Source organism: Hyperolius riggenbachi, chromosome 4 (genome assembly GCF_040937935.1).
Source record: "Hyperolius riggenbachi isolate aHypRig1 chromosome 4, aHypRig1.pri, whole genome shotgun sequence".
NCBI lineage: Eukaryota > Metazoa > Chordata > Amphibia > Anura > Hyperoliidae > Hyperolius > Hyperolius riggenbachi.
The window spans coordinates 438,815,499-438,840,657 of NC_090649.1; the positions used below are offsets into that span (position 1 = coordinate 438,815,499).

A 25,159-nucleotide genomic window follows, 5' to 3' on the forward strand; every position below is an offset into this window, starting at 1 on the left:
TAAAAACTGCCAAAGACTACAGTAAGTAAGTCTGTTATATGCTTTCTTTTTATTAATTTCTTTGCATATAGCTATTGGAGTACCAAACAAACAGGAAAGGTTTCTTATAAACATACTTTTTGGTTTCCAGACAGGGCCATTGCTTCCATAGGGGCAAAATGGGTGATTGCCCAGTGCTGAAAGGCCCCTGCAAGTCTTCCTCTTGTGAAATATCACTAATCAGTCTCCAGGAAATATGGTATAGGTTTATTTACTGTACAGGAGACACACCAAATAGCAACATCTTCCCGAGGAAGGCTTAGACCAGATGGATATACACATTGGAATGAATTACAGATCATTATTCCACATACCTTGACCACAGATTGGGTCCTGATATAAATTAACCACTTGCCGACCACACACTCATAACGCGCGTCGGCAAAGTGGCAGCTGCAGGACCAGCGACGCAGTATTGCGTCGCCAGCTGCAGGCTGATTAATCAGGAAGCAGCCGCTCGTGCGAGCGGCTACTTCCTGTCAATTCACGGCGGGGGGCTCCGTGAATAGCCTGCGGGCCGCAGATGGCGGCTCGCAGGCTAAATGTAAACACAAGCGGAAATAATCCGCTTTGTTTACATTTGTACGGCGCTGCTGCGCAGCAGCGCCGTAAGGCAGATCGGCGATCCCCGGCCAATCAGCAGCCGGGGATCGCCGCCATGTGACCGGAGACAGCCTGTCACTGGTTGCACAGGACGGATAGCGTCCTGTGCAGCCCGGCTTACCAGGGGGGGCCAGGTAGGAGAGGGAGGGGGAGGATTTCGCCGCGGAGGGGGGCTTTGAGGTGCCCCCCCCCCCCCGCAACACCCGCAGGCAGGAGCGATCAGACCCCCCCAGCACATCATCCCCCTAGTGGGGAAAAAAGGGGGGCGATCTGGTCGCTCTGCCTGCACGCTGATCTGTGCTGGGGGCTGCAGAGCCCACCCAGCACAGATCAGCTACAACAGCGCTGGTCGTTAAGGGGGGGGTAAAGGGTGGGTCCTCAAGTGGTTAAAGCGAACCAGAGATGAAGCACTCCCATGTATTTTACCATATATATCAATGAAAACATGACAGTAAAAACCCACTCTGCTCTTTGTTTCATTTTTCACTGCTCAGTCTTGTTATCAGCTTTGATAAAATGTCAGACTGAGCATTCAGTCTAGCTTTGCCCTGTAATGATTATAGCCGAGTCAGTCTTCTGTTATGTCTTTTCAAGCCCAAGCCTGTACCCTTGTGGCTCCGCTTTCCTGCTAGGTTTCCTGGTAGCAGGAAATCCTGTAACGAAAAAAAAAACTCCCCTGGGGGGTACTCCCCTTAGGTGGGGGAAGCCTCCGGATCCTATTAAGGCTTCCCCCATCCTCCTCGGTCCCACGGCAGCGGCGACAAAGCTCCCTAAACAGCGGGGATGTAAATAGTTACCTTTCCGGCTCCAGCGCAGTATCTGTTCTCCGTTCAGAGATAGGCGGAAATAGCCGATCACTGTCGGCCCGCTCTACTGCGCAAGTCGTCTGCTCATCAGGCTTGTCGCGGGAAGATTCCAAACACTTCGGGGGAGCCAGCGCTGGACTGCCTGCAGCTACAGGGGAGGGGGGAAGCCTCATTGGGACCCTAAGGCTTCCCCTTCCTGAGGAGAGTAACCCCCAGGGGAACTTTTATCTGTTACTGGTTCTCTTTAAACAGAATCTGTACTCTAAAATTTTTACAGCAAAAAGCATACCATTTTATTCATTATGTCCTCTGTGCTGTTTCTGCCACTCCCTGCTGCAATCCTGGCTTGTAATTAACAGTTTTAGGCAGTGTTTACAAACAAACCAACCAGCTTGTCATAGGCTCACATAAGCAGAGTGTGTGAGTCATACAGGGCCTGCAGAGGGTGTGTATCACTTCTATCCAATCACAAGCAGCCCTGCACATTCCGCACATTCCACACATTCCATCCTGAGCTGACAGTAGAAACCAGATTAGATCATATAACAGAGATAACACAGCCACTGTGCAATTAGGAAAGGCTTCAGTAAGCCAGAGCACATTAGAAACAGGCAAAGGAACTTCTAGAACTAAGGGTGAAAATTGTTACAGTCTCTTTAGAGGTAGTGGAAGAGAAAGCACAGGGGGTCCGGGAGCCCGATCTGGTGCAATACGTTAACCGGTATGGAAATATTATGCAAGTACAAAAAGGTTTATACTCACATGAGTAGGTTGCTGTTTGAGGCAACCACTCGTACACGCATGTGGAGAAGTACCATCCCCACTCGGCCTTTGTTCCTTGGTCGCAGCTCCTGAAAATCGATCTATCGGACAATCTCCGAAGAGGATCCTACCCTCAAACGCGTTTCACGGTAAGAACCGCTTCCTCGGGTCAATAACAGTGCCTCTACAACGAAGCAGCAAAGTATCCAGGCGCCTGGATACTTTGCTGCTTCGTTGTAGAGGCACTGTTATTGACCCGAGGAAGCGGTTCTTACCGTGAAACGCGTTGTCCTGTGCAAAATAAACCTGAATTTCTAAAATCACAAAAAGTCCGTTGGTATACTTCCCGAAAGGGGACACCTAGAAGGTAGGATCACACCATTTTATATTTGGATGTTATATCTACCACATAGCGTGATTACATTGTTATGTTCTACCGGGCGCCTCCTACTCATTTCCTAAAGTTACAGTCTTTAAGCTGGGGAGACAACTAGATGACATTTCACAGAAGTAGCTAAGGACCGTCTCAGTAGCAACTCTAGCATCAGTATGGTGACGTGTAACACTAGTTTGCAGTCCTCTATATACACCCTTTACTTGTAGAAATACCAACCACACACCATGAGTGTTTGTAGACTGTTTATTAACACATATACATTTACTTGTCCTCAGGCTTGTTGAAGCAATAAGTCAGACAACACTTTCCACAGTAATGTCTGTCAAAGTGGCTGGCCATGAAGACTCCAGCACCGCACTCATCTGACGGACACTCACGCCTCAGGCGGTGGATCTTACCATTCTCGTCAACCTGCAAGACACAAGAAAAACTCAGCAACACTCCTCACTGCTGCATGCAAGCGTACATCACACCACAGCAACCTGGCTGCCAATTACCCTGACAGCCATTATGCGCAAACACCTTCCTAGGATTCCTCCAACATCGGACAATATGAATATCTTTCCAACTGCCCTCTAAAGCAATCGAGAGGCACAGAACCACCCCTCCAGAAATTTACACGGCAAAAGCTAATTCTGTACTCATCTACAATTTGGATCTGTAATACAGTGCTGTTGCTTAAATTAGGTGAATGTGGAAAGAACTTGGAGAACACCAAATTAAACTTTAGGCTATCAAAGACTCCAGATGCTGGTTTACTAGCCTAATTGATCGGTAGCTACCTGGCTTTGATAGGCTCTGTTCCTGTCCCTGCCTGGGACAGTGAAAACTTGTAAACAAGCAGATTTCCTAGATCACTATTCAGGTTAGGTTGAAGAGGTCATCTATGCGTTTGCCTAATGCTGGGTACACATGATGTGATTTCCTGGTCGATCGACTATTTCCAACATGTTCGATCGGGTCTCGATCGATACAGCTGTCGATTTTCTCATGTTAAGAATGCGAAATCAAAAGCTGTATCGATCGAAAATAAATCGATCCCGCCGATCGAGCGGGAAATCGAATCGTGTGTACCCAGCATTACTCTGCACCACAGACTAGGGTGGATTTAGGTGATACGCCTATTAGGCTAAGTGTACAGTGGATGCACTGCACCAGTGGATAGGAAGCCTGGTAGATTCCGTACTCTCACAAAGTAATGGCACCAAATCTGGCTGGGAGCTGATGCGCCGACGTAGCACATTCATGGTAAGCCTTATTCCTAAAGTATGTTTCTGGAAATAAGAAGAAACCAGTGTGCCAACAGGAAACACATGAAACATGAGAAGAACATACAAACGCCACAGTTGAGACTCTGTCCTGGCCAGGAAATTAACACTAGGCATAAAATCAAAAATCAATTTTTTTTTTTATCTGGTAAACTAGTAATTGGGATGCTAACCAGGCAATCCAAGAGTGTTGCCCACCAAACCTGCCCAGAATATGGGTTGGCCTCACAACCTACACTCATAACATTCCACAACTTCGAGTGGGTAATAAAATATGAGCTTTCCTACCTTGTAGTACTTTAGCACAGCAAGCTTGACCTTCTTTCTCTTATGCTTGTTCTTCTTTGGGGTGGTGTAAGACTTCTTCTTCCTCTTCTTAGCACCACCACGGAGCCTCAGCACCAGGTGAAGGGTGGACTCCTACAGGGGAGACAGACATCTTTAGTTACTAAATCAGAAAACTGGTATGTATCAAATGCAACAACTGATCACGGACATCAACTTTGGCAAAGTCGTGATAAGCTCACCACTCTGCAATCTCCAGAATATAACCCCCAGCATTTTAACATATTTATCCCATAAGCAACATTCAAAGTTTTGGACCACATACATCAAGGAATAACCGTTATAAACCAAGGGGCAGGAGGACCACACAGGGTGGCAGGAAGGGACAACACACACAGGAGGACAGAAAGGAACACATAGTGGACACAGGAGGACAATGGGGGAGAACAAGGTCTTTGTTGCAGCTGATACAAATAAAATAAATCTGCAGTGTTTCTACTTCCTGATTCATGGAAGCAGACATATTGTTCACATCCTGTGCTTTCCAATTGGCTTATCAGTCATCTCTGCCGTAGCAGTCATGTGACCCAGGGGAGAGATCAAATTACAACTTGTGATTAGGCACAGATGAGAGGGAATTAGACAGGCTAAACTCTCTAAATACATACAGGGTGCATTTCTCTGTTTTCCTTCTGTCATGTGCAGCAGTTCAGGCCCACTTTAAGCAGTGACTGTGCAGTATAAATGATCGGAAAGCAGCACATATCACTCCTTGTAATCTCATAGTATAGTACCCAATAGCCTTATGACCGGCCCCTTGTGATCATTTGCCTGATGTTGCTTACATGAAGAATTTCACTGATAAAGTGCATTTCCAAAAGAACAAATGTTTCCAAGAAAAATCAAAGAGTTCCTGCTCCTCAGGTTAGACAGGGCATTTATGTGCAGCCTGATTGGCTGAAACCTCTTTCCCTCCTGTTTTGCCCTCCCACACCTCTGTTCCTCTGTGATTGGCCAATATTTCTCATGCTAAGACAATGCACTTTCTGTAGTGAAGAGCGGGCAATGCATACACAATCAGGTAGGAGTTAGGTACACACCATACAATTTTCTGTTAGATTTACCGGCCAGATAAGATAATTTCCAACATCTTGGAAATTGTCTAATCTGCCTAGCAATTAAGCATTGTTCTACTCAGCAGGAGACCACCGGAAGACAATGCACCAGAGATAATGACCAGTCTCTACAGAAAATAATGTAAAGGTGGCCATACACTGGTTGATTTACAATCAGATCGATCCCTCTCTGATCAAATCTGATCAGAGGGATCATATGGCTGCCTTTACTGCAAACAGATCATGAATCGATTTCAGCATGAAATCAATTCACCATCTGTGGAGCTGCCCCCCCCCCCAACAGCTATACACTACCTGCTCCAGCCGGCACTAGTCCCCCAGTCTCCTCCAGCTACACTTCCTGCTGGGGGAAGTTTAAACAGTAAAGGGCGCTCTACTGTTTAAACTTCCTGCCGGGACAGGAAGAAGTGAAGCCTGTTGGACTCTGAGCCCAGCGCGGAAACGAAGCAGCGGTGACCAGGGGACTCGCACCGGCGGAACAGGTACTGTATTGCGTCGGTCTTCAGGCATTCGAACGCCGCTATCGACGCACTCCTGATCGAGCAAAAGCTTCCGCACGGACAGGAACGATCGATTTCAGACGTTCCTGGAACATGGACGCACCAGGTTTAGTATATACTGCATAAGTTTTTTCCCCGATTTTTTGCCCTCTAAACCTAGGTGCGTCTTATATTCCAGAGTCTTACAAAAATACAGTACATATGGCCACACTTAAAATGGGAAATGCTAAGCAGGATTTTCGCTTTACTGTAACAAAAAAAAAAAAATCACCAAAATCAAAAACGTGGACAGTGCAATACATATGTTAAGTAGAGCAAGTATTTTATCTACTTGTGTTTTGTTTTTTTTCTGAGACAGTACTGCTGACAGCTCCTCTAACCAGTACACTATCCAGCCAAAAGGTTGCTGCATTCTGTGAATGTATCAAGATAATCCTTTAGAACCATCCTGCTCTGTTACACTTGCCTCTACAGGTTTCTGTACTCTGCCACACACTTCAATATTAAGGCTGCTGCAAAAACTGGCAAAACAAAAAGCTGACTGCCTTTCCCTAATTTAAGTTAATACAAGGAGGTCACAAAACTAATGAGTACCCAATATAGCCATATACAGATAGACTGGTGAAACAATGGCAGGATTCCCCCACATAAAAGTACAAAATGCAGTGTAGTCCAAAATGAATATGACAATTTGATAAAATGCATGAACAGGCATGGCAGACAATTCTACTTGAAAATCTATAGTGATCACGGGGTCAGGAGCCAATGAAATCCGCTCCTGACTGGCTCACAGAGCTCTGCCGTCATAGCGACAGCGGAGCGATTGGCAGTAGCAGCGGGTCTGTGCGGCGCAGTAATTGGAATCTACATCCTGGCAGGAATAAGCAGCCACTAACAGGGCAGATTTCAATTACCGTGGTCCGGAAGGAAGTGGTTAATGAAGATTAGAAAGAAATAGACCATGAATGGCCACTTTTTTTTAATAATAATAATAATAATTATTATTATTATTATGAAATAACAGTGAATGTCCACCTTTATTGAGAAGCCTGATGGTCCCCTAAGCCCCAAAACTACATATCCACCAATAATTAAAGGACACGCCACACAGATACTTGGAGGGCCGGGACCCACCTGCAAACGCTAGAGTTTCTTACAAGCAATTTTAAAAAAGTGCTTGCGATTTGAGAGCCATTTTAATTCGGTTTCTGAGGAATGTGGGTTCAAAAGTAGTGCTTCTGGGTAATTCAAGCTATTAGAAATAACGCATCGCTTTGTACAGCAATTCAAGTGTGATTTTTCTGCGCTCCTATACCTTACATCGGACCGCTAATGCTACCAAAACGCTGCATGCCCTGCAATTGTGATTTTACTTCTCCATTCATTGGCAAAGGGAATCGCTGACAATTGACTTATCCAAAACCACCGCCAAAACTGCTCTAGTGGATCGCAGCCCTAACGTTAAAGCGGAATATAACCCTGCATTTCAACTTTGCTCTAAAACATTATTTACAGTATATTATATGCAGCCAGCATTTTTTTTTTATTAGACCAGCATTGGAAGGGTTACACAGGGCTTTAAAGTTCCTGGAGATTTCTGCAGACATCGGAAGCTGAAATAGATACATTTTGTTTACATAAATGTATCTAAGTGTTGAATGTGACTCACTCTCACTGAGAAGGAGCTTGGAGGACAGCCAAAGAGTGTGTAACATTTATCAATAGATACATTCAACTAAATAGAATGTATCTTTCTGAACTTCTGCATATCTCTCCACGGAACTTTAATCCTCTGTGTTTAACCCTTCCAATGCTGGTCTAGTAAAAAAAAAAATGCTTTTTGCATATAATATTATTATTCCGCTTTAAGTTTGAATGATAACCTACCTTCTGGATGTTGTAGTCTGAGAGGGTGCGCCCATCTTCAAGCTGCTTACCAGCGAAGATCAACCTCTGCTGGTCAGGAGGAATACCTGCAAAAAAAAAACCCATAATGATTACACAAGGGAGGGGGGGGGTGGGGAGTGACAAAATAACAAAAAAGGTAAACATTAAAAAAAGAAATGTTTGAAAAAAAAAAAAAAAAAAAGTTAAATGAGACTCCAGCTCAGATCAACACCAGAGTACTGACAAGGCCCACTCAAGTTGTTGCTTTTGTGCCTCTAGATTTCACAGAACGATATAAAGCACCAATATGGAGTACACTGCTGCATCACACTATAGCAAAATGGAGAATTTGCTTTGAACAAATATGACAACAGCTCTCCCCAGCACTCCGCTGTACTGGAAAGTCAGAGTAATCTGTGGGAGTATGGCTTGTAGATCCCTAAAGCCAGTACGTATGTGAATGAGCTCTGCAGAAGGTAGCAGGAATAGATAATGCAAAATACAGTTGTAAGTGGATACCCCTTCACTGCCATACTATTAGGCCCGTTTTCCACAGACTGTTCATAGGCAGTGAAATGCCTCAAACTCACAACTGCCTGGTAACTGCATGTTGCTGCCTGGTAACTGTTTGCTGAGCACACAGCTCAACAGTCCATGGAAAAGAGGCCTTATCCTTGTGGAAAAATCATCTCATTTGAATAAAGTTGGTAAAGTTTAAGAAAAAGAAAAAAATAGTGTGATGTGTCCACTTTTCCTCCTTTCCTTTGGACATTTGCTTGGTATACCAGAACCATTCCATACAGGGACAGCAATATTATTAATTTTTTTTTTCCAACTGTGGAGGACAAAACCAGTTGGGTATAAGCTTTATAGCACTGAATTAGAGCCCGGATAACAGTGACCGATGGAGATGGTATCCATTAATGCTTTGCAAGATAGCAAGTCTTCTAATGATCATTTTTTTTTTTAGAATGGACCTTGATTGGACAAACCACTATACAAGTTGAATACTGTATATTTTTTATCTTTTGGAAAAATCAAAGCTTTTAAAAAAGTAACACTATTCAGTTCCATTCTATTTCATGGTACAAATGCAGACCAAGAGGATCCTTACTCACCATCAGCCAATGTAGACCATTTAAAGCTGGGATTTCAAAAGAGCAAATGAGGACAGTATTCTGTCAGTGTATCCGATGAGATCAGCACTCAAGTATTGAATGCTGATCTCACCTTGCAGAACCAGGTTTAAAAATCTGGGCCAGGACACTAACAGTATGGTGTTCGTTTTCCCCATGTTTGTGTGGGGTTTCTCTATCCCAATTAATTCCACCAGAAGTGGACTTAAATGACAACTGAAGCGAGAGGGATAAGGATGCTGCCATATTGTCCTTTGAAGCAATACCAGTTACCTGGCTATCCTGCTAAAACTCTACTTCTGATGCTTTTAGCCCTAGCCCTTGAACAAGCATGCAGCATAACAGGTGTGACATTGTGAGATCTGCCAAGCTTAGCTGCATGCTTGTTTATGGTGCGATTCAGGCACTAATGCAGCCAATAGATCAGCAGGACAGCCAGGCAACTGGTATATAGTTTAAGAGGAAATAAATATGGCAGCCTCCATATCCCTCTCACGTCAGTTGTCCTTTAATTCACAATAGACTGACTGTGGTAGGATTAGATTGTGAGCTTCTCTTAGGACTGCATACTCTAAAGCATTGCAGAAGGATTTCTGCGCCATATAAATACAACATGACCCATTACAATATCACATGCCGCAGAGATATAACTCAGAAAACTGCCCAGAAATGACAGAGTACCCATGTTAGGCATTTAGCCTGCCCCAGCTTTCAAAAGGGTACTTTACTAAAGTCATAGCAGCATTACTTAGAAAATAAGAGACCAACCTTCCTTATCCTGAATCTTAGCCTTGACATTTTCAATAGTATCAGAGGGTTCGACCTGAAGAGAGAAAAAAATAAAGTGTTAAAAATGTGTTAGATGCTTCTATTGTCTATAACACACAGATTCTCAAAAAAAGCCTGCTGGTCAGGCCCATCTCTGCAGAGGTTACCCTGTTTTAGTTCCTGGACAGAACCACGCGCGCTCCCGCGGCCGATCACGCGCGCTCCCGGCCCGCGGTTCGTTAGCCAGGCAATCAGTGAATCGGGCTATGGTGCCCGATCACTGATTCCTCTCCACTGCTGAAAAAGCGACAGCTTCTCTCGGAAGCTGCGCCTTTTCTGGCTGCAACGTCCCCCATGCGTCTCTCTAAGCGTATGTTACGCTTAGAGTGACTTCATGTAAACAAACTCATGGCCGCCATCTTGTGGCCAAAAAGTAAAACTACAACTACAAGTAAAAAAAATAAAAATAAACACACATTTACATTATAAAACAATTGTTTACATCCCACCCTCCCAAAAATACCCAAATAAAATGTTTAATATTTAAAAAAAAAAAAATTACAATAAAAAAAAAAAATCACAATAAAAAAAAAAAATCATGTAAATATTTACCTAAGGGTCTAAACTTTTTAAATATCAATGTAAAGATGAAATATTTCTATATTTTTTTTATTTTAAACTTGTAAATAGTGATGGATGCAAAACGGAAAAAATGCACCTTTATTTCCAAATAAAATATTGTCGCCATACATTGTGATAGGGACATAATTTTAACGGTGTAATAACCAGGACATAAGGGCAAATACAATACATGAGTTTTAATTATGGAGGCATGTATTTTAAAACTATAATGGCTGAAAACTGAGAAATGATGAATTTTTTCTTATTCTTCCTGTTAAAATGCATTTACAGTAAAGTGGCTCTTAGCAAAATGTACCCCCCAAAGAAAGCCTAATTGGTGGCGGAAAAAACAAGATATAGATCAGTTCATTGTAATAAGTAGTGATAAAGTTATAGGCTAATGAATGGGAGGTGAACATTTCTCAAGTGAAAACGACGGAACGCGAACGGGTTAAACTAGTGTGTATATGCCTGGACCAACTGGTTACCTTTACTAAAGCAATAACTCAATAAGCACCGATAGGTATAGCGGACCCCTCCGGATGTTAGGCCTGCAATGCTAGTCACACACAATCGATTGTATTTTACATCCAATAATCTATACCTCCAACAGCAATACAGAATAAAGGGAATGAGCTGATGGGCTAAGTCTCAAGGGGTGATACTTATTAGTGTAACAGTGACCATGGTTCCTCAGGCTATGTATATGCCTTTCTGTATAGGAAACAACTGTGTGACTTTTTCCCTCTTCAATATTCTAGCAATATTTACGAAGACTTCCCTCTCCTACCTCCCAAGGTAGTCAATATGTATTACCAATCTAATGGTCAAAGAGTTGTACATTATCTAGGCCTAATTATCAATCCTAATTGTTTTAATATGGCCCTAAAGGACAGCATAATATAGGATTTCAACAAAATGAGCATGGATAGAGAGATTATATATATATATATATATATATATATATATATATATATATATATATATATATATATATATATATATATATATATATATATATATATATATATATATATATATATATATATATAGATAGATAGATAGATAGATAGATATAGAAATGGGCTTATAGATACCAGCATCTGTAGTCACTGCTATATAACAGTTCTCCCTAGGGCCCTATATATTGGGATTGAAAACCAACAATGTTCTTATAGCAATTCTTTAATCTTGTCCTATGAGCTGTCTCCTTTGACTATGGCATATGATATGGGCTGTTAGACAGCAATCATTTTATCTCCATATTCTTACACTAATCAGCATGGTTCACTACTCTACTCTTAAAAAACACAATAATTCGGCCTCCAGCAATCGCTGGAAGACGAATTATTTCATTCCCCCACTATCCATGTCGGCCTGGAGGGGGAATAGTAATTAAAACGGCCCGGACTTGTGTAGAAGCAGGATCAGCCATATACCGCTGAATCCTGCGCCCAAGTCTACCGGCGCCGATTTCAAATGTACTCGACCATCTAATGTAAGGCCAGTTAATCAAGCAGGGCTATGCTATAGCTGTCTGCTCATTCAAATCCCAATGTGGACTCTGGTGAATCTTTTGGTATAGGGGCCCCAGCGTGGGACTGGCCTCGATGCTAGCCCTGTGGCTCAGACACGAGTGGAGCCAAAATACTATTTTGAAGGGTTGTGTGCTGCTGGGCTTTATGTTAAGCTGAGGATTTTTTTTTTATTTTAGGTCCTCTATTATCAAGCAATAATTACCATTATGAATGTGATTTGTGCCTGTGTAAAGTTCTGATTTGGACCTTACGATCTGATTAGTGTAGAAGGAAACAAAAAGGGTAAGCTGAATTTTGTACCACATGACAGCAGGATCAGCCCTCAAGGCACAGCTATCTGACAAGGCGGGCTAATGCGAAGTACACACAATGCAATTTCCCACCCGATCGTCGGGAAGCGATCGATTATCTCCGACATGTCCAATCAGCTCTCCATCGATAAAGGATCGATTTTGCCCACTTATCAGAAAATTGAGTGGGTGCAATTTGGACATGTACACACAATGCAACTTCCCGTTCGATCACCTATCGACTGGGAAATTGCATTGTGTGTACCCAGCATTACAGTGTTAAATGAAAATCTGTTCCCTGTAATGCCCGAGTTATGCAAAGATACTCCAGAATGAACTTTCAGACTAATAATTAGATTGATTGCTGTACAAGCAAGTAGCCTGTTCTGTGTTTCAGAGAGAGAACAACCGCCAGTCATTCAGTGATATAGCAGAGAAAAATAATGACATCATGGGACACCCATACTGAGACTAGATTTTCACCCAAGAGAATTGTGAATAAACTGGGGGCCAAAAACAGACTACCTGCACACAATTGTGCCAGAAAGCCACCTTTTTAGCATTTTTGTTCAGCAGTTTCTAAATATATAAACTATACTACTACTACAGGCCATAATAAACTACAACCTCGGCCATGACCTGAAATGGTAACAGTAATATAACTGATCTAATCCGCCAGATTGTAAGATTTCAAGGGCATAGACCTCCTCCTAGAGTTTTTTTATTCTAAGGTAACCCATTATATAAATGTGCCAGTATCGGTAATGCTAGGTACACACCATACACTTTTCTGTTAGATTCTTCTGTTAGATTTACCTACAACATTGAAAAAAACTATCTGGTAGGTAAATCTAACAGAAAATTGTATGGTGTGTACCTAGCATAAAGCCCCGTCTACACGGGGAGATGTTGTGGCGATCCGGCGGCTCGATTAGCCGCCGGATCGCCTCTTCCGCGCCCCCGCGCCGCATTCGATTCCCCGCTTATCTTCCGCTCGATTCCCTGCCATTGTCCCCTCGCGGGGAGCGAGCAGGGAATCGGCGGAAGCAAGATCTGTCCTGTCGGACCTTATCAATCGAGCCGCATCAGCGGCTCGATTGATAAGGAGCATCGCGGCCGCATCTACGTGTGTAGATGCGGCTTAAGGTCTCAAAAACACAACTGTCTGAATTTGCATTACTGGGTGTCCTGATTGTAGAGATTTTAACCTCATGTATCCAGGTTCCCTACAGTAGAATCCCTACATTGTAAACTACAAGCAACTGAGCAAAGTAGTTTACTAAATCAGCATTCCATATATTTATACAGGCACATGGCTGGGACCTGGGGACTTAAGGGGCCCATACACTGGTCGATTTCAGCCATCAATCAATTCTATAGAATCAAACAGAAGTTGATTCTTTCAAATCTATTGATCGATTGATTTGTGGTCGATTTCAATGGATTTGATCTGTCAGGATGGAAGATCTAGGTCGATCTGCTGCTGGTAGCAGATCCATGGCCCATAGAGTTGCATTGGGACTAATGGTCCAATAATGCATTTAGATAGATTTCCAATATATTTAATTCTGAAATCGATTGGACATTAGTGGGTGGCACACATCAGATAGATTCCTCTCAGATTCACCTTGACAGATATCTGACAGAAACCTATCTGATGGTTGAATCTGCTGCAAATCTATAAGTGTATGGCCACCTTGAGTTTGCTATAGATAGGGGTTTACAATATATAAAAGTGATTGGTAATAGTAGTAGCTAAACTAGTGATTTATTATAACATATACACTACAATGAATTTTCCATTTGCACCCATTAGTCAGAAAAACAACAGATAATTTCAGCACTGTGCATGTTTCCTCATAACTACCAGTTATTATTGCAGATACATTGCTTATATAAATACAGCACACGCTGCAGGAACCCGCTCAGCAGTGTGCACGCCTCTTGCAGGCAGCGTCGGTACACCGGCTTCTGAGGCGCCACGTGCTGCAGCTGTCGGTCACACACGTGGAAAGCTGCGGGGGTCCTGCCCGGTGCCCGCGAACTCACGCCCGTCTCTGCAGCTACCTGTCCATACACTCATCACAGGGGTCCCCGGCCAGCCATGCACCGCACGTACCTCAAGGGTGATGGTCTTCCCCGTCAGCGTTTTCACGAAGATCTGCATGGCGAAGGCGGATCCACCTGTCACAGGAGAGACGGGCACATTACACACTCCAAATACAGCTATATGCCCCCTCCCGGGCCCCGTACACCACCCTACACGCCGAACTCCCCGGAGCCTCTCCGCCACACTCACCTCCTGCTAATGGCGGATCCTGGAGAGAGGGCCTCCTTCCGGCCGCTACGGGGTTTTCCTTGCTGCAGAGCAGGGAGATAGGCGGAGAAAGGTGCCCTCAGCGATGCCTGTGAAAAACATTAAACGTAATAAAGATCAACATTACACACCGGGTCAAATTATAGGCTTATATTTATTTTCCTTGCTTAAAAAATATGTTTGTCTTGATTAGTCATTCATTTTAAGTAGAAAACTATTCACTGAGCAATGCATTCTGGGGCTTGTAGTCCTGTCATGTTTCTGAACACCAGAGACTCAAAGCATGTTTTTATCCTTACATTAATCTGAGCAAGTGTTTATAAAGGTGAGCATTTATTGCAGTTTATAAACTTAACTGGTCAGCTTAAATATGTAGGTCAGCAAGCGCCAGAGTAAGTGCTGACATTAAGAACTACACATCCCAGAATTCCTATAGGGCCACTCATTTATAGTAATTTTACGCCCACTAGTAGTTTGTTGACGCCCCTTGCCAACCAGCCCAGCAACATGCTGAGGGTTGTACACAGAGTGCCCTGCTAGAGCATAGGCTGGGTGGCAGCAGGGACTGTGGCAAGGTAACAGCTGGGTAGGTGTGGAGGGATCACTACTTATTTTGTGTACTCACTATTTAAATACCCACTGCCTTTGCATGTTATTAAAAGCTGGTGCCCAGTCAATGCACTGGTCATTTTTTATTTAGTTTATATTTGCATAAAATCTAAAATGAAAAGCCTATGAAGCAATCTATTTGAATTTCTATTAATGTATCAGGCAGAAACATTAGAAAAAAAGATAATTTTTTATTTGGCTAGGTGGGAATCCTGTAGCCTACCACTCAAACTTCTTGAAATTCATCCCGATCAGTTGCTGATAACACCTTTCCCATGAGAAATCTTTACATTTTCTCAAATAGATAATCATCAGGGGTCTGTGTGGTTGATATTGTAGTGAAACCCCTCCCACAGTGTGCTGTCATGACCACGGTCCTGACAGTTTGCTGTCTGTGTGAACCTCATTGCATTGTGGGAAATAATTGCTGTTTCAATCTGCCAAGCTTGCAGTATCTCCCTCTGTGCATAGAACTCTCAGTAAATGAACATTCTGCAGAGATCACCTGACAGAACTTAAAGAAAACCTGTACCAAAAAAGAAAACCCTCTGGGGGATACTTACCTCGGGAGGGGGAAGCCTCAGGGTCCCATTGAGGCTTCCCTGACCTCTGAAGCTTAGAGGAATCTGTCGCTGGCTCCCCCCAAAACCTCCTCCTACAAGCTTGACAAGGGATGATATATTTACCTCTCCCAAGGTAAATATTTACATAGCCGCTCTTCAGGGGTCCTGGCAATGGAACGGAGGCACAGAGGAGGACCGGGGAACCCTCGTTAGGATCCAGAGGCTTCCACCTCCCGAGGTAAGTATCACCCAGAGGGGGGTTTTTTGGTAACAGATTTTCTTTAAAGCGGATCTGAAGATAGCTAAAGAAAAAAAAAGTTTCACTTACCTGGGGCTTCTGACAGCCCCCTGCAGCCGTCCGCATGCCTGGAATGATCCTCCAGTCCCCCGACAAAGCTCACTTTCTCTTTCATCGATCGCAGTCCACTGCGCCTGCGCGGCCCTGGCTGCACCCATTCAGCGTCCTGCGCAGGGGCAGTAGAGATTCTTTCATACTGCACCTGTGCAGGACGCTCCCGGCAATGGGAGCACGAACGTGGCCAGGGCCCTGCAGGCACAGTGGACATCGACTTCTAAGTCAGCGAAAGAGAAAGTGAGCCACGGTGGGGGACTGGAGTATTGTTCCAGGTCAGCGCAGGCACAGGACGGTTGCAGGGGGCTCTCAGAAGCCCCAGGTAACTAAAAAGTTTTTTTTAGCTATCTTCATTCCCACTTTAAAGAGACTCTGTAACAAAATTTTCAGCCTTATTTCTTCTATCCTATAAGTTCCTATACCTGTTCTAATGTGGTCTGGCTTACTGCAGCCTTTTCTAGTTGCACAGTGGCTGTATTATCTCTGTTATATAATCTAATCTTCTTTCCTCTGACGGCTTTGTCAGGCTCAGGCACTCAGGCAGGAATGTGCTGCTCTACTTGTGATAGGATAGAAGCTGTACACACCCTCTCCACGCCCCCTGCAGGCTCTGTGTGAGTCACAGACTGAGCTCCTCTCAGCCTATCACAAGATGGTTAGCAGCCATGTCTTTTGTTTGTAAACACTGCCTAAAACTGGCAATTACAAGCCAGGATTACAGCAGGAGTGGCAGAAACAACAGAGGGGCCCAGGAGAACATAATGAATAGAATGGTATGCTTTTTATTGTAAGAATTTTAGAGTACAGATTCTCTTTAAGATGGCACCACCAGTGATACATTTCAGAAAGTAAATAAGGGAGAGGAAACATTTTACAATGGGCAAACACTGACTAAATGATTTATAAATAAATGTGGTAAAAAATAAGCATTTTTTTTTTCATTAAAGTAAACCAGAGCTGTCGGGTCCAGTCTGGGTCTTCTGCACATGAACGGACCTCCCACGCATGCGCAGTAGACCCAGACTAACGCGACTGAGCCTATTACCGAGGCTGATCGCGGCTGAACGGCAGACCCCACTATAGCTTCCCAAAATTTGCAAAGATATTTGGCGCTATCTCAGAGGATAATGGGAGGAGAGAGATTCCCTGCTCAAAACGCCCACTAGAGGCATTCCTGCAAGCTTTCCAGAGCTGCCATTGGGCAGCACTCTCTTCCTGGCCACGCCCCCTGCCGTTCCCCCGCCTCCCTGCACGCTGGGAGAGAGAGATCTCTCCTTCCAGCGGCGTGACACAGAGGTCACAAAAGTGAAAGTGGTTCAGTATGGCCCTCAGGAGCGGCGGAGAGCGGCGTGGATGGCTGAGCCCCCCAGATCAGGTAGCCTTGTTTTTTTTTAAAGAACCACTGTCGTGAAAATCGTAAAATTTAAAATACATATGAACACATTCAGATAGGTACATTTCTTCCAGAGTAAAATGAGCGATAAATCACTTTCCTCCTATGTTGCTGTCAATTACAGTAAGTAGTAGAAATCTGACAGAACCAACAGGTTTTGGAGTAGTCCATCTCCTCATGGGGGATTTTCAGGGTTTTCTTTATTTTCAAAAACATACTTTTTATTTCTATGTGTTTACATTTAATTTAAGATTTATATTTTTATATTTTTTCACGATAGCGGTCCTTTAATTATATGAGCCCACCTCAGGCTCTCTGTAATGCTGGGCATACACAGCTCGATTTTGCCGCTTGATTCTCCTGCTCGATCGTTTCACCGCTCAATTCCGCAGTCAATCCTCTTGTCTTCCGCTCGTTTTTCTTATCTTTTTCCATTCACTTCAATCCGGAATCGAGCAGCGAAACAATCGGGCGGAAGGCCAAACATGTCGGAAATTATCTATCGAGCCATTCTGATGGCTCAAAATCGAGCCGTGTATTCCCAGCATAAGTTGGCTACACACATAAATAAACAAAAGAATGTTGTTTCCTCCTTCCCCGTTTCCTTCCCACTACTCTAGATTGGAAGCTCGCAAGGGCAGGGACCTCCTCCTAGTGTTTCTCATACTGCTGTAATTTTAACATATGCACATGTACCAACTACACATCAACTATGTATGTCTTTGTATTTATTCTATTCAATTCAATATCATGACCGTACAGTGTCCTGTATGTGTTCCCCATTATTTGTTTGTACTATGTACAGCGCTACGGAAGATGTTGGCGCTATATAAATAATAATAACAATAGTTTCAGTGACTCAACTACATGCTGGACTACAAAGGGGGGGAGGGGGGGGGGAAGGCACCCAATGATACATAAAACTGTGTTAAAAACAGCAAAAATAATAAAGGGAGAGGTGGCTTACCTCAATAACGACACATTTATACACATGGGGCTTGATTCACAAAAGATTACTAATTGATAGCACGGCCGTTTTCACGCAAATGTTCGCGTTGTGCACGATTGCGGCGTTCCGCGCGAAACAGTAATCGGTATCGCACAAACACGAATTTTCGCACGTAAACGATATCGATTTTTATGTGCAAATTCGCGTTTGCGCGCAAAAACTTTGTCGTTTCGTGCAAAAATTCGCGATCGCACGCAACGTGAAAATTCGCGCAAAAACAGTTAGCACTCTTTTGTGAATCAAGCCCATGAAGTTTAATTATGCACAGGCAGCGCATTTCGTGGGTCTAACGCCAATGCTTTCTTTGATTGGCTCTAACAAGGCGGAATACCAAATTGTTGACCAAATACGCCAAAAAATAGTATATTGTGCAAAAGTCCATTTACAGTATTTCATTCAATTTAAAATGTGAAACTGATATATGAAGTAGACTCATTACATGCAGTGTGAGATATTTCAAGCCTTTATTTGTTATAATTTTGATGATTCCTGCTTACAGCTTATGAGAACCCCAAAATCAAAATCTCAGCCCATTAGAATATTGTGAAAATGTTCAATGTTCTAGGCTCAAAGTGTCAGACTCTAATCAGCTTATTAGTCAAAAACACCTGCAAAGGGTTCCTATTTCATATATTAGTTTCACCTTATAAGTTAAATTACTAAAATAAATTGACTTTTGCACAATACTATTTTTTAATACTATTTTAATTACTAATTTTTCGAGTTTCACCTGTATACTATTGTTTTCTAAATAACCAAAACTTTGCCACTACTATTGTAGTTATTAATGCATATTCTACTGCTTGGAATACTCACTTTGAGCAGTGAAATGCTGGTGACATGAGCCTTTCAATTGTTTTTGGCAGATATGAAGAAGTTTTGTATCCATCATCTCCACAAATGAATTATTTCCATAAAAAACCCTGGAGTCCTCCCATCCTCCCCCCGATCCCCTCCGCTACTGACAAGAGGTTTCTGCACAGCATTGAGGACTTCATAGAGGCAGAGGAGGAGAAACTGGCAGCAGCAGGTCAGCTGGATGTTGAACAAAACTATGTCATCTATGGACAGGTCTTTGATAAGGTGATTTTTGTTAGAGTGACTGGATGGTGTAATGGTTAGGGGCTCTGCTGGAGACCAGGGTTCGAATCTTGGCTCTTCCTGTTTAGTAAGCCAGCACCTGGGAGTAGGGGACCTTGGGGCAAGTCTCCCTAACTCTGCTACTGCCTATAGAGTGTGTCGTACTGGCTGCATCTCTGGCGCTTTGAGTCTGCCAGGAGAAAAGCATGATATAAATGTTATTATTATTTTTCTTTCATTACTGCTTTGGGAGGGAGAGGTACATTTCCCTATACCATGGTCATACTTCCAGTCATACCCTGTCCAAACCTCCAGTCATACCATGGCCATACTTCCTGTCATACCCTGGTCATACTTCCTGTCATGCCTTTGCCTAACCTCCACTCATAACCTGGCCAAATCTCTGGTGATACCCTGGTCATACTTCCAGTGATACTGTAGCCAAACATCCAGCCATACCTTGGTCATACTTCCTGTTATACCCTGGCCTAAGCTACAGTCATACCTCTTGGCCACATCTCCAGTCACACACTTGCCTGCTGTCATACCTTGGCCATACTTCCTGTTATACTCTGGCCCCACTTCCAGTCATACCCTAGTCAAGCCTCCAGTCATACCATGGCCATAATTCCTTTTATAACCTGGCTAAACTTTCAGCCATACCATCATAGCTGGGCCAAGGCAGAGGCTGGATAGGCTCCAGCCTCTGGCTTCAAGGGCACAGGAATGGGGGCCACATCTATTCTCCCTCTCTCTCCTCGGTTCCCTCCTGCAGTGTGTGGCAGCAATACTGGGGGAGAGGGAGGAAGGGGGGCACATCTAACAACAATACTGGGGGGGGGGGGGGTAAAGGACATCAGGGAGGGGGACATCTGACTACAATACTGGGGGGGGGGTAGAGAGGGAGAGGGACATCTGACTACAATACTGGGGGGGGGGGGTTAGTAGAGTTGAGCTGAAATTTTCGTATTTTCGCATTACTATAATTACGCATGCGAAATTTGCGATTACGATGCGAAATTAGCGTAGCGAAATTGCCATTAAAATCGTAATTGAAAATACCGTAAGCGTAATTTTCAACGCGAAATTTCGCGTTTCGTTCATGCCGTAATTTCGCATTAAACGCTACCGTAATTTCGCGTTAAACCGTAACGCTATGTATAATATAAAAAAGCCGCCGACTTTAAGGGTTAATAGCAAAGCCCCCTTAAATGCTAAGAGCCTCAAATTTGGAGAATATATTAAGGAGATCAGGAGGAATAAGAGGAAAAAATTTTTTTTCAAAAAGACCTTATAGTTTTTGAGAAAATCTATGTTAAAGTTTCAAAGTAAAAATGTATACATTTAAAAACCCGCCGACTTTAACGGTTAATAGCAAAGCCTGCTTAAAGTTTAGGAACACCAAATTCCCAGGGTATATTAAGGGGATCAGTGGGAATAAGAGGAAAAAAATTTTTTTCAAAAAGACCTTATAGTTTTTGAGAAAATCGCTTTTTAAGTTTCAAGGGCGAAAATGTCTTTTAAATGCGGAAAATGTCAGTTTTTTTTGCACAGGTAACAATAGTGTATTGTTTTCATAGATTCCCCCAAGTGGGAAGAGTTTTACTTACTTCGTTCTGAGTGTGGGAAATATTAAAAAAAAACGACGTGGGGTCCCCCCTCCCAGACCTCTTTAACCCCTTGTCCCCCATGCAGGCTGGGATAGCCAGAATGCGGAGCACCGGCCGCGTGGGGCTCCGCACCCTGACTATACCAGCCCGCATGGTCCATGGATTGGGGGGTCTCGGAAGGGGAGGGGCAGCCAAGCTTTCCCCTCCCCCTCCGAGCCCTTGTCCAATCCAAGGACAAGGGGCTCTTCTCCACCTCCGATGGGCGGTGGAGGTGGAGGCCGCGATTTCCTGGGGGGGAGGTTCATGGTGGAATCTGGGAGTCCCCTTTAAAAAGGGGTCCCCCAGATGCCCACCCCCCCTCCCAGGAGAGATGAGTATAGAGGTACTTGTACCCCATACCCATTTCCTTTAAGAGTTAAAGTAAATAAACACACAGACACTTAGAAAAAGTATTTTAATTGAACAAAAAACATAACCACGAAAAAAGTCCTTTAATATTCTTAATTAACCATTAATACTTACCTGTCCCTTTAAATAAATGATCCCTCGCAATATCCTCGGAAATGTTCTATCAGTTACAATGTAACAAAGTTATTACAATGTAACAACTTTGTTACATTGTAACTACGCCGCACCCGACGCCACTCACCGCCGCCGCCACGTCTGCGCTGCAGGACCCGACAGAGCTCTGAGCTATAGCTCAGAGCTCTCGAAAGCATCTTTGTATTTGGGCTCCAAGGAGCCCCATTGGTCCTTAGCAGACCAATGGGGTTCCTTCTGATTTGAAGGAACCCCATTGGTCTGCTAAGGACCAATGGGGCTCCTTGGAGCCCAAATACAAAGATGCTTCTCAGAGCTCTGAGCTATATAGCTCAGAGCTCTGTCGGGTCCGTGCAGGACGCTAAGTCCCCGCCGGCTTCGCTGCCCTCCCCGCCTCTCCCACATGTCACCCACATGTGGGTGACATGTGGGTGACAGATGTGGGCGGGGTGGACAGCGGGAGCTGCGGGGACTTAGCGTCCTGCACGGAGGCGTATGCGGCGGCTGAGCGGCGAGTGGCGTCGGGTGCGGCGTAGTTACAATGTAACAAAGTTGTTACATTGTAATAACTTTGTTACATTGTAACTGATAGAACATTTCCGAGGATATTGCGTGGGATCATTTATTTAAAGGGACAGGTAAGTATTAATGGTTAATTAAGAATATTAAAGGACTTTTTTCGTGGTTATGTTTTTTGTTCAATTAAAATACTTTTTCTAAGTGTCTGTGTGTTTATTTACTTTAACTCTTAAAGGAAATGGGTATGGGGTACAAGTACCTCTATACTCATTTCTCCTGGGAGGGGGGGTGGGCATCTGGGGGACCCCTTTTTAAAGGGGACTCCCAGATTCCACCATGAACCTCCCCCCCAGGAAATCGCGGCCTCCACCTCCACCGCCCATCGGAGGTGGAGAAGAGCCCCTTGTCCTTGGATTGGACAAGGGCTCGGAGGGGGAGGGGAAAGCTTGGCTGCCCCTCCCCTTCCGAGACCCCCCAATCCATGGACCATGCGGGCTGGTATAGTCAGGGTGCGGAGCCCCACGCGGCCGGTGCTCCGCATTCTGGCTATCCCAGCCTGCATGGGGGACAAGGGGTTAAAGAGGTCTGGGAGGGGGGACCCCACGTCGTTTTTTTTTTATATTTCCCACACTCAGAACGAAGTAAGTAAAACTCTTCCCACTTGGGGGAATCTATGAAAATAATACACTATTGTTACCTGTGCAAAAAAAACTGACATTTTCCGCATTTAAAAGACATTTTCGCCCTTGAAACTTAAAAATCGATTTTCTCAAAAACTATAAGGTCTTTTTGAAAAATGTTTTTTTCCTCTTATTCCTACTGATCCCCTTAATATACCCTGGGAATTTGGTGTTCCTAAACTTTAAGCAGGCTTTGCTATTAACCGTTAAAGTCGGCGGGTTTTTAAATGTTTACATTTTTCCTTTGAAACTTTAACATCGATTTTCTCAAAAACTATAAGGTCTTTTTGAAAAAAAAAATTTTCCTCTTATTCCTCCTGATCTCCTTAATATATTCTCCAAATTTGAGGCTCTTAGCATTTAAGGGGGCTTTGCTATTAACCCTTAAAGTCGGCGGCTTTTTTATATTATACGGAGCGTTATGGTTTAACGCGAAATTACGGTAGCGTTTAATGCGAAATTACGGCATGATACGACTGTAATGCGAAAATTACGCGAAAATTACGCTTACGCGAAATTTCGCGAAATCCTTCTTCATTACGATTATGTACTTACGGCCATAATCGTAATTACACTAATTACGCGAAATTTCGCAAAATCGTAATTAGGTCATTACGCTCATCTCTAGGGGTTAGAGAGGGAGGGGGACATCTGACCACAATACTGGGGGGGGGGTTTAGAGAGGAAGGGGCACATCTGACTACAATACTGGGGGGGTAGGGAGGGTGGGGGACATCTGACTACAATACTGGGGGGGTAGAGAGGGAGGGGGACATCTGACTACAATACTGGGGGGGTAGGGAGGGTGGTGGACATCTGACTTCGATACTGGGAGGGAGAGAATCTGGCTATTATACTGGGGAGGTGGGCTGCCTAATAATGTATGAGAGCACATCAGCCTATTGTACTGGGGGGTCTGCCTAATACTGGCACAGTCTGGGGGGAGCGCACTTTGGGTTTTTTGCCTCTAGTGCTGGAGAACCTTGTCTCGGCCCTGCATACCATAGTCTTATCTCCAATCATACACTGGCCACACTTCCAGTCATACACTGGCCCCACTTCAGTTATACCCTGACCACACCTCCAGTCATACACTGGCCCCATTTCTAGTCATACCCTGACCACACCTCCAGTCATACACTGGCCCCACTGCTAGTCACACCTAGTGTAGTCATACCCTAACTAAACCTCTAGTTATACTCTGGCCATATCTCCAGTCATACAGTGACTATATTTACAGTCATATCCTGGCCATGCATCCAGTCATTCCCTAGCTACCGCTCCAGTCATACCCTGGCCTTACTGTCAATCATACCCTGGCCATACTTACGGTTTTACCCTGCCCATACTTACAGTCATATTGTGACCATATTTCCAGTCATATTCTGGCCATTTGTCCAGTCATACCCTAGCTACATCTCCATTCATACCGTGGCCATACTTCCAGTCATACCCTGGCCACACTTCACACCCTTGCAATGGAAAAAATAAAAAGAGACCTCAGACAAGTTATTAGTGGACCAGTACAATATGTAAGCATGTTTATCTCTTTATGTCACATGTCAATTGAGGTATGCTTTAAATCCCTGTGATAATATGGTGATTGGAGGCCTAAGCCTCTCACCCAGTGGAATAACACCTACTATGTATTACAGTCACTGAACTTTATTGGGCAGTATATCTTTAAGAAATAACATCTAAGTAAACTTATTTTGACCCTGTGACACAATTTTATACATTTTTATATTTTATTTTATAAATAGGGTCCTCAATTTAATTGTTATTATTGTTATTTTGCATTATTACCTCTGCTCCGCTCTGATGATGATCCAGTGCTGGTAAGTTAGACACGCAGTTTGCAATGTAGGTATCTTCTGAGTGGGCTGTTTTTCATCATTGTTTTATAAACTTAGTTTGAGTCATACTTTTTTCAGGTTTTTCATGCTGGCATGTAGCTTCATGGCAGATTCACTTGTTCAATTTTTTTCACCTGCTGCTGCTTCCTGTTGGCGCACAAGATGGCAGCAAAACCTAGAGATGTGGTTGGATTCACACTTGTCTATCGGTTTTCTGTGCGAGTTGTCTGACAGTACTGCATTGCTGTCAGTTGTTTTTCTGCATGTAAACCAGGGCTGCAGAGTCGAGGAGTCAGAGCAATTTTGGGTGCCTGGAGTGAGAGTGATTACATAAACTGAGGACCTCACCATTCTGTGTTTGCTACCTTGACAAAGGGGACCCCACGGGGCCCCGAAATGAATCGTTGGTTGATGGAATAGAACTGTGCCGCTATGCTTGAATAAACATTGAACTTGGTTCATAAAGTGTGCGGATCTTCTGGAGTTTTCATAAACTGAGGAGTCGGAGTTGGAGTCGGATGATTTTTGTACCACAGCCCTGATGTAAACAAAATCAAGTGTGAACCAGCCAATTGATTAACATTGGTTCTCAGGT

At 43.8% G+C, this 25,159-nt stretch overlaps 2 protein-coding genes across 5 annotated transcripts in view; one reads left to right on the plus strand and one right to left on the minus strand.

Annotated features, from left to right (window-relative positions):
- Positions 1-2,836: 2,836 nt before the first annotated feature.
- Positions 2,837-14,379, minus strand: RPS27A (ribosomal protein S27a). The gene is made up of 6 exons (XM_068232560.1): positions 14,336-14,379; positions 14,156-14,220; positions 9,588-9,642; positions 7,684-7,769; positions 4,164-4,295; positions 2,837-3,018 (listed from the first exon to the last, which is right to left on the minus strand). The coding sequence occupies exons 2-6, from the start codon at positions 14,201-14,203 to the stop codon at positions 2,869-2,871; spliced, it is 471 nt and encodes a 156-aa protein (XP_068088661.1). The 5' UTR covers positions 14,204-14,220; positions 14,336-14,379; the 3' UTR covers positions 2,837-2,868.
- A 452-nt stretch (positions 14,380-14,831) lies between these two features.
- The window catches only part of CLHC1 (clathrin heavy chain linker domain containing 1), a 65,855-nt gene continuing 55,527 nt past the window's right edge, over positions 14,832-25,159 (plus strand). Inside the window, exons 1-2 of one of the 4 annotated variants that reach the window (XM_068232549.1) lie at positions 14,832-14,939; positions 19,146-19,362. In XM_068232549.1, the coding sequence (XP_068088650.1) occupies positions 19,180-19,362 (183 nt within the window). In that variant the 5' untranslated portion in view covers positions 14,832-14,939; positions 19,146-19,179. Of the gene's footprint in view, positions 14,940-19,145; positions 19,363-25,159 lie in introns of those variants that run through there. The other 3 variants (XM_068232550.1, XM_068232552.1, XM_068232551.1) reach the window with 3 other exon arrangements.

Bases quoted from the DNA above. Each gene is read 5' to 3' on its own strand.
- RPS27A (XM_068232560.1), bottom strand. From the start codon at position 14,203: ATGCAGATCTTCGTGAAAACGCTGACGGGGAAGACCATCACCCTTGAG. The intron at 9,643-14,155 runs GTACGTGCGGTG...TTCTCTCTTCAG, and splicing joins GGAAGACCATCACCCTTGAG to GTCGAACCCTCTGATACTAT. The intron at 7,770-9,587 runs GTTGGTCTCTTA...TTTTTTTTGCAG, and splicing joins TAAGATTCAGGATAAGGAAG to GTATTCCTCCTGACCAGCAG.